The sequence below is a fragment of the Pristis pectinata genome, chromosome 22 (assembly GCF_009764475.1).
Source record: "Pristis pectinata isolate sPriPec2 chromosome 22, sPriPec2.1.pri, whole genome shotgun sequence".
In the NCBI taxonomy this organism is placed as follows: Eukaryota; Metazoa; Chordata; class Chondrichthyes; order Rhinopristiformes; family Pristidae; genus Pristis; species Pristis pectinata.
The window spans coordinates 21230259-21240548 of NC_067426.1; the positions used below are offsets into that span (position 1 = coordinate 21230259).

The 10290-nt window shown below is 36.1% G+C and overlaps 1 protein-coding gene across 1 annotated transcript in view; it reads left to right on the forward strand.

Annotated features, from left to right (window-relative positions):
- eloa (elongin A) overlaps nucleotides 1-8299 on the forward strand; it is a 55450-nt gene extending 47151 nt beyond the window's left edge. Inside the window, exons 9-11 of the mRNA XM_052036273.1 lie at nucleotides 2482-2590; nucleotides 3206-3360; nucleotides 4796-8299. Coding sequence (XP_051892233.1) covers nucleotides 2482-2590; nucleotides 3206-3360; nucleotides 4796-4857 — 326 coding nt within the window. The 3' untranslated portion in view covers nucleotides 4858-8299. The remainder of the gene's footprint in view (nucleotides 1-2481; nucleotides 2591-3205; nucleotides 3361-4795) is intronic.
- The last annotated feature ends 1991 nt before the right edge of the window (nucleotides 8300-10290 follow it).

Consider the following 10290-nt stretch of genomic DNA (forward strand, 5'->3'; position numbering starts at 1 on the left):
AATTACTTTTTGTTTTAGAACAATAAGGTATACTGGTTTCTGAATTTTCATTAACTAAATCTGCTTGGCCACATGTGGTGTTGGTGCAGAATTATTAGACTATTTACTTAGTGCTAACCTGCATCTCTGCAACTATTAGGTTAAAGCTTTGCATAGGCAACGGAAACATTATTTACGAAATGTATGCTTTGCTAGGACGGCTAGCATTTATTTTCCATCCCTAGTAATTATAGAGAATGCAATGGTGAGTCACAAACCTGAACTATGGGAGTCTATGTGATGAAGCTATTTCTGCTCTATTGTTGGGTAGAAAGTTCCAGTGATTAGGCCTTTGTCAGTAAAGTGCCAATATATTTTCAAGAAAGAATGTGTGATGCAGTAGGGATCTTGCAAGTGGCGGTCTTCTGTTCTTGTTATTTTTGTCCTTTTTGAGTGTTGGAGATCCTGAGTTTGAGAGGATTTGCTAGCCTTGAACAGTTGTTGCATTGCATTTTGTGGGGACCATACGGTGCCACCGTGGTGATCCAGTGGTGAAGGGAGTGTTTAGGATGGAAGATTAGCTAATTATGCTAGATACTTTTCTGAAATACTGATGAATATTGTTGGTGCAGTAATCATCCGGGTAAGTAATCCATCATTCACCTGACTTCTCTCATAAAGGGTGGAAAAGCTTTGGAAAGGGTGGAAAAGCTTTGGAAAGCGTGGAGGTGAGTCTCCTGCTGCAGAATACCAACCCCTAACTTGCTCTTGTAGCCCCTGATGATGGGGGATTTATTAACATTAATGCAACTGAATGTCAGGGAGAGTTTAAGACTGTCATTATCTGGCATTATCTCAAAACTATTTGCCATTTATGGGCCCATGCAATGTTGTACCATTCTTCTTCCCTTTGTCCTTTTGACTGATTTGAAGTAATGTTGTCCAGGTCTGGACTACTACATTTTCTAAGGCATCACAAATGGAATTGAACATTGTACAAATATCTGTACTTGTGACCTTACGATGGAACCAAAGTCATTGATGAAAAAGCTAAAGGTGAGGCATGGGCATTATCCTGATGAATAACTGCAGTTCTTGGGCTGGGATGGTTAACCTCTGCAACTGCAACCATCTTCCATTATCCTAAGTATAACTAAGTTATTGAAGAGTTTTCCCATTGATATCACACTTATTAAGGCTCCTTAATAAATGTGATGCTATGTTCGTATCTCTGGAATTCAGTTCTGATGTCCATATTTGACCCAAGAATGATATAAGGTTTGGAACTGAGAAATCCTGGGGAAACAGAAAATAAGCATTAATAAGCAAGTTGTTGGTGAGTAAGTACTTCCTTTTGGCACTGTCACTGATGCCTTGCATCATTTTGATTTGAGAATTGACCGATTTGACCATAACTAACTGGATTGTATTTATCCTGTCTTAGCTCTGTCAGTAGTGGTCCTTTTAACCTGCTTTTGATGTGGACATTGAATTCCCTCACTTGGAGTACATTCAGTACTCCTGCTGCTCTACGTTGCTGAGGAATCCCTGAGCCACACCATCCCTACTGTATACCACAATGCTATCACCTGCCATGGGACAGAACATATCCAAGGGTTTTAATGATGGAGCCTGGGTGCTGGCTAAATGGTATTATGATGTGATATAATAAAATAAGTACCGTTAAATATTTTACCATTAGAGTTGGATTTTACAGGATGAGCTGGGTAGGATTTGTTTATTGCGTCCGAGTCTGGTGATTAACCTAGTTCTTTGCTGGATGGTTTATCTGCTTTTATTATTGTGTTTTGGTGTAGCAGCTTGATGCAACTGAGTGGCTCGTTGGGCTACTTTAGAGGGAAGTTGTATTGCTGAGAGTCTTGGGTGAGAAAGGAATGCAGGTGCCTCCCTAAAGGACATTATTGATAATCCAGTTCTTTCATGATCACCATTAGCAATACAAGTTTTTTTTTTTCCATTCCAGATTTTAATGAATTAGCTAAATTACCAATTGCTGTGGTGGAATTTGAACTCCATTCTCCAGATCATTGTTTAGGGATTCTTGACTACCCCGTAAATTAATGACTCTGCTGTCATTCCTGCTTATTTTTGTTGACTTTTGTGATTTGGAAAGGAGATGATACAAAATTATTATAGTTTACAAATGTTGCTTCTTGATGACCAACTCTGAGATTCTAATTCTTTCTAAAACATCATGAATTTTGTCATTACTAGAAGTATATTGCAAATTAATCTATTAGAAGTGCATTATCTAATATTTGATGAACGTGCAATCAGTCCACTGGGATTTTGTATATTAAAATTAAATTTAAAAATAAAATGCAGATTGCATTCCTAATTTTCAGTAAATGTGCTCCTGTTGGATAAAATTCTCAGTTGTATGCATAAATTGTAATCTCTGGAATATTTCAAGAACTGAGATGTGTGTAGTGGATGTATTAGGTGGCTCAAAGTACTAAGTTGCATGTTCTTTATAAATAGGTCGCCAGGCAAAGCTGGCCTTCGTAAACACTGAAGTAAAGCCACCGAGAGATGTAAGGCGCAGACAGGAGAAGCATGGGACTGGAATGTCTGTTCCAGCACCTCCAAGGTGATTCTATTGTTTATTTTGATGTAATGCTCCCAACCCCTTAATTTGCAAGTCATAGCATTAATTTTAATCCTTTTTCTCTCTAAAAGTGAGATTTGCATTCAATATACAAGATTCTGATAGGGCTTGAAAATTGGGATTAAAGGAGGGTGTCTAAAACCGGGGGAGGGGGGGGGGGAGTTGGTCACAGTCTCAGGATATAGGTTAAGACATTTGGGACTAAGGTGAGTAGTTTCTTCATTCTGTGGAGTTCTCTCCCTCAGAAGTCTGTGGAGTCCAGGTAATTGAATATCTTTAAAAACAAAATAAATTTCTAGCAACAAAAGGCACTAAAGGATATGGGGGGAGAATGGGGATATGGTATTGAGTCTGAGGACCAGCCATGATAATATTGAAAGGCAGAGCAGTTTCAAAGGGCTGAATGGCCTCCACTGGCTCCAATTTATTATGTTTCTATGTTTATATTTTTTTTCCAAAAACTTTTCTTTAAAAAAAGCATTTAGTTCTGTCATATTATAAAGCTCCATACACTCGATCTATAGGTTCTGTGGAATGAGTTAGGAAGTTGAAATTAAGACTTTTTAAAAAAAAATGTCTTAAAACTGCTTTTTGTAGAATAAAGATGCATAGTCAAACAGGAAACAGTGGCAGTGGGGGAGGAAACCAGTCCTTTGATGGTCCAGGCCCCAGCACTAGCCATGGCTCCACAGCAAGTGTGACAACTCCCAACAGTGGAGGTGGAATCTATGAATCAAAGAAACAAGTCAAAAGTAAGTTCAAAATATATTCTCGATCCTTTAATAGGGTGTAAATTGTGTTATTTGAATGACTGACAGTTGCAGAGGAAAGAAGTCGTGGTGCACAGTAAAACATTTGGAGATTCCAGTTTGATAATTGTTTTGTCCTCTGGAACAGAGTTGCAAACTGGATCTCCTGACGGATCGAGTGCATGATCTGCATCAATTATCTGTCCAGTCTGGCCCCCAAACTGTAACCTTCAGCAATTTCTGTAAGAAAAGAAAACTTGAGAATATCTGAAATTTATTTTCCATGTTATAGACGTAATTTTGCTTAATTATTATTTTTAAAAAGTGATGGTAAGATTCACTTTTAAAATATTCTAGAGCCATGGAATGATTTGTATTTTAAAAAATGCATTCTAGATGTGCTTAATTTTGACATTAATTTTTGGAATTGCTTTGTGCTATTATTTCTAGTATACGGTATCAGTACAAGTAATTTTTGATTTTGGGGTGGAAGACTGTGATCAGAGATCAGCTAATTCCTGAATATTGCAGGCAATTATCCTGGTGTGCTTGGGCTTTTCCTGGTAATTGTTCTAAAGATTATATTAGCAGAGGTGTAGATGCAGGTGGCTACCTGTCTTTATAAGCCAAAGAATGCTTGACCTGAAAACCAAAGTCATTTTGCAAAAACTGAAATATTAGCAAACATCACCAATATCCTGCCCTGGTCTAACCATGTGGAGGCCCCGGCCAAGAAAGTGTACCAGTGCCTCAAATTCTTCAGGAGGATGAAGGAATTCAGCATGTGCCCGTTGGCCCTCGCCAGTTTTTATAAATGCACCATAGAAAGCATCCTATCCACATGCATTGCAGCTTGAGAAGGCAACTGCTCTGCCCGAGACAGCAAGAAACTGCAGAGAATTGTGGACACAGCTCAGCACATCACGGAAACCACCCCCCCCCCCCCCCCCCCCTCCATGGACTCTGCCTACACTTCTTGCTGCATTGGAAAAGCAGCCAGCATAATCAAAGACCCCACCCATCCTGGATATTCTCTCTTCTCCCCCCTCCCATCAGGCAGAAGATACAAAAGCCTGGAAGCACGTACCACAAGGCTCAAGAACAGCTTCTATCCTGCTGTTATAAAACTATTGAACGGCCTTGTATGAAAAGATGGACTCTTGTCCTTTATAATCCTCTACCTTGTTAGACCTTGCACCTTATGATCTGCCTGCACTGCACTTTCTCTGTAAGTGTAACACTTTATTCTGCATTGTTACTGCTTTTCCCTTGTACTACCTCAATGTACTGATGTGATGAAATGATCTGTATGTATTGCATGCAAAACAAAGTTTTTCACTGTACCTCAGTACGTGTGACAATAATAAACCAATTTAACATGTATAAAGAAAAGCAGTTTAAATTAAATTTGCAATTGTTACTTTCTTTTGTTTTTCAGAAATTGCACCAATGATGGCAAAAACAATAAAATTTTTCAAGAACCGTTTTAGTCGAAGGTAAACTGAATGGGTGAAAAGTGGATGGAACAGTTACATCACCAGCTCCCTGCAAAGTGCTGTATCAACTGGTCCCATTCTGAGCCATTTTGTGCTTGAACACAAGGGTACAAATTGCAATACCAAGAACTTAAAAGACAGTATGTGCGCTTGAGATGATGTCTAAGGATTACATCTTATTTTTTAAAAATATTTTATTTTACATTTTAGAAGCAGAAATGTAAGCTCTTATCATTAGAGCATTGAGTGTACCTTTATTTTAGAATGTTCATGTGTAAGCAACACTTGGGCCAGCCTTGTTGCACAAATTCAATCACTATTTTTAAAAAAAAATCCCTTTACATTTTAAAATTCTTTGTCTTCATAAAGTGTAGTTAATTTTAATGGCCACAGATTTCAGGCCCAGTCAACATCAATGTTACAGTATTGGTTTTAAGCGTTCTTTCCCTTTTGTTCTGTTGTATCATCTTTGACTGTTGTGCCAATCTTTTTGTCCTCGTGCTATTACAAAGGTGCTGGCATTTTGAAACCAGTTGTTCCATTGGGTAGAATGAAATAGGTCATAAATTGCATAAACACTGTGGATAAAGGAATGCAGTCACAGAAACAATTAGTGCCATTTTGAGTTTTTTTCTGTGGTAAGATGATCTTTTGCTAATAAAGTCCTAGTACTGTAAGTGAACATGTGACATTGACAAGTATGTTGGTTGTTTTCTTGAGGCTTTGTCAAAAATGTGATTATAGATTTTTTTTATCTTGGATTGGGTATTTTATGTTTGTAGATGTGGAGGGGAGCATACGAAATGATTGAGTTATTAATTTGTTGATATTTGCTGAGACAAAGCTTCAGGATTTTGCCAGTCATTTCAGTGAATATTTATCTTGGCATTAGGATGGCTACATTTTCTTTAAATCTGTTTGAGATTATTTATTCTGTGATCATTTTGGGTAGCCCATTTCACTAACAACAGGATTGATGTGATTCATTGAAAGAAGTAATGTTCATTCTGAAATGACACAGCAATGTTTTAAAACAAGAAGTTTCTTTTATTTGAGAACTAAAAGTTGATTCATATTCTGCAGGCAGATACCCATTCCTGAAATCTTACCTATAACACTAAGTTCTGTGATTTTTTTCTTTTCATTTGTGGCTTGGGAGTGGGGGGGAGGTGGAATACCCTATCTCACTTGCAGGTTGTATACGTGAAAAGGCAGATCCTGATCTGTTCATTAAAATTTGCTTGGATTTGTCTTTCAATTTATCCTATTGACATAATAGTTTTGTTAAGCAGTGTGTGTCTTTGTAAATGCACTGTGGATTGATCCAGGTCAAACCCAATTACAGCCAGAGTTACCCAGCAGAGATTATTAAGAACATGTTGAAAACAGAATTTCAGTTCCTGCATCGATACGGTGCTATTTTAATGGGTGCATTATATGAGAGGAAGATATGAAATAAATACGAGCATAGATATTTAAAGAGCAAATATAAACATTTATTTTAAGGGGACATGAACAAATATTTAACAATGTAATAAAGAACCATTAATATACCATGGAATGAATGTATTTATTGTACATAGTATGTAGAATTTCGAACAGTCAGTTTAGATTATGCAATTACATTAATGGTAATGATGCCTAATTGAACTATGAACTTCATCACATGTGCTTAGACAGTTACTAAAAATCAGATCTGAGGCTTGAATTGCATCTGTAAAAATTCATAAAATGTAAACTGTGTGTTTAACTACTTTAATTGGATGCCCACAGTGTTTTCCAGGAATGAATTCAGATGACTGTTGTAAATGATTTAAGTTTGTTTCATGGATATATGATGTCTTTTAAAGCTACTCAAAGTTGCTGTTTTATGAATCTGGGTGTCCTTTATTTTGTGTAATATCCTTGACAATGTAACTTTTATATGTAAAAGTTCCTATCTTTAAATCCCCTCTTCCCATGTATCATTCATTAGTTCCCAACCAGGTGTGTAGCTGGTTTCTAGTTCTGAAAATACACATCTAACTATTTAAAACTGCACTGTTTTATTAATGTGCTTCTATTCTAGTTGTTCTTCTTGGAAGGTGCTTCTGCCCGACATCTACCCCAGCTGATTTGACAAGGTTAGAAGGTCGCTGTGTTGGAAAGTCATAGAATCAGAGACCCGTATGGTAAGAAGGTGGCAATTTGACCCATCTTGTCCCTACCAGGCAAAAGGAGCTATTTAAGCTATTCCCACATCAAAGATCTTGCTCTGTGTTCTTGTAGGTATACATTTCGTGTTCATTCAAGTACATATAAGATACATGCTGTTTCTACCTTTCATTCAAGTAGTAATTCCAGACTCCTGCTACCCTCTGCTTGAACACTGTTTGTTTCTCAATTCCCTTCTATTGCTACCAGTTAACTTAATTCATCATCCTGTAGCTGCTGACGTCTCTGCCAAGGGAAATGGGTTCTTCCTATTCACCATGTCAAGACCTCTCAATTTTATCCACTGTCAGAGAAGAAGGTTTTGGCATGATGTTCTAATATTATAAAGCTTGCCTAGTGTTGATCTTTATAGCATGTCACTTATTGCATCTGTCTGCAATTTTTAGAGAGCTGATGGTGGAGATTTGACGTGGTAAACAACTGGGAGATCACTGAATGATTTGTCCCTACAATAGAACAGTCATTATTAATGTACATACCTTTCCATTCACACTGCATGTCTTTCCATTCACACTGTGCGTAAAAACCAACAGCAGCATTTTCACCAAAATAAAAAAAACAGCAGTTTTCATTCCATTAAAAAAAAATGACATTGCATTCAGGAAATACTGAAACTTCTGAACTGCCCCTCCTCCTCAAAAAGGAATGTTGTACATCTCTTTGTGTTGTAGAACAGTGTAATTAAGTACTTGCACTGTATATTGAAAATCTGTGTCATCGTGATATAATCCTGAATGGAAGAATTGTGACATTTTGATGGCATCTCCGCTCCAGGTAACATGGCACTTTTCATAAACTACAAATATTGCACTCTAATATTAAAATAAATGAAAAAGGGAATTGAAGTTTGCATACTTGGCATTAAACTACAGGAAGTTAAAATGGGATTACAGGCTATTTCATGTATCAAGCCTATTTATAGCACATTATTGTCACCAAGTACTTTTTCATTATTTTCAAAGTGTCTGTTATATGTTAATTCTTGTCCCTTAAAATAAAATGTTATATTAACAGCAAGTTCTATAAAATTTAGTTTCCTCTTTAGGAGATAATCAAAAATTGACTCCTCTTCTGCTTGCCTAATTTTAACTACTTTTCCATCTCTCATGATTTAGACATAGCAAAGCATCTCACATTTTATCTAACTAAGTAGACAATGTGTACTTAAGGTAATTGCAAACTTCAGCAATGAGCAGTTTTTTTCTATTGTTTTGAGAGGTAAGTACTACAGTGCCTTGAACTATGGTATCATCAATCAAATATCTGCAAATGGATACTTCAGCAGATGGACTTGGTGGAATTGTTTGTGTGTGTGTGTGTGTGTGGGGTGGGGGGGTGGGAGGAGTGGGCAGGTGGAAACAACCTGAAGAAAATTTTCGGTATTTATTATAGGAGGCTCATCAAGTAACTATTCCTCCTTTAACTGAACACCAAAAGGCACTTGGTATTAAATGTATCCTAAATAAAAATCTGGACCAAATAAACTAATTTTATTTTTGTTGTAAAGATTTTGGATGTGTTTTAAGAATATAGAATTATCATAACATTATGATTGTTATGGAGCTAATTATTCCAATATTTACCCTCCAATACTAATTAAACTTTTGGGTTACAATGATTGTGGTGATGAAGCAGCTATGGGCAGTCATTTTCTTAATTTAGTAGCATGTGTGTGATATTTTAATGAAGTGCATTTGAAAGCTGCTTTAACAAAGTAAAAAGAGATCAAAATCTGAACACATGTTTTAATTTCATCTGATTTAACTTGATTCTTGTGTACTTTTTACTTTGTTTTGAGCTGTAGGTTGACCTTTTAAATGTACTGTGAGAAGTGAACTGGACAACGCCAGATCTTAATTGTTCTGATTCTGAGAACTGAGTATCTTTTCCCTCTGAGTTTCTATGCTGAAGTTTATTTAAATTGCCTCTTTCAATAGGATCCAAAATATAAATGTCACTAAAATATACTTTGGAGAATTTCCAAGGGCATCACTTAATTCATAATTTGTTTAAATCTAAAGTAATACCATTGACAAGTTCTCTAAAACTTAGTTATTTGAAGGTAATTTTAACAATAATAGAATTTTTTAATGCGCTTAAAATCAGTTGTTTCCAAAGTTTTCTAGATAGAAATCTTTCTCCAGACTAGAAGTTTGTTTTTCAAAAATAGGTATTCAGTGAGACTAATCTAGACACTTCCTACTGGGGTTTGTGAGTATTGAACCAAATAAAAATTGTGACCGAATGGGACATTCAATGTATTATTGGGGACAGTCGTTTCGGGACTAGCAGAGCTTGTGAATGCTCTTTCCTGAAAGAAAATTTCCATATTAATTTATTATCACTCCCCTACCACTTGCAAACAATGTCTGAAGGGCTGGGACATGATATTTTCATTGATGGAATTGGACAAACTGAAATTCATCGACTAATTTATCAATGTAGCAAAAGAATCGGAAAGACACTGGAGAACCAATGCTTGTAATTTCGTTGGCACATTGGATTATTTTGCTTAGGGCTTAAATTTTTGCTTTTTTTTGTGTGGCTGAAGATTTCTTGGATGGATGTGTATGAAACTTCCTTTTCAGTTTGACTTTTGTTGAATATTCATACACAGTGGTTTTTGGTGGTTCTGAGTGAAGTGACATGTATATTACTGGAATTTTTTCTTGTTAAATTATCAATGCTGGTGAAAGTGTGAAAATATTCAAAGACTTTCATAACTAACTGTATTCTTTGAATAAAATGCAAATATGAAAATAATAGTTGAATTTTTAGGTCCTTGTAACTTGGATGATTGACTTCTGATGATTTGAAGAGCATTTCACTATTGAAAGCCACCTCAGTCAGTCATAAAATTATTTGGTTTTAGTTAAAGACCCAAGTTCATATCCATGTAAACTTAGTGTAATTAATTAATCTCAGCTATATTGTGGGTCTCTAAGTCTTCCTTGTGTGTATTCAAAATTCATCACTTAGGTAGAAATAATTAAATTTATAAAATTACAAAAAGTAAGCAATGTATCACTCAGTAAATTTGATTGTCAGTGTGATGGGAAATTAATTTCAAAAGTCAATATAACTATTTTTACACAATGTTTACAAATATGTATTTGAACAATTCTATATTGGAAATCCTGAGTTAACTGAAATACTTCCTGGCTGTTTAGAGGAGGCTTTAGTTGTGGATGCAGTGCTTTATCTTTGAAGTTGCATTTCCATG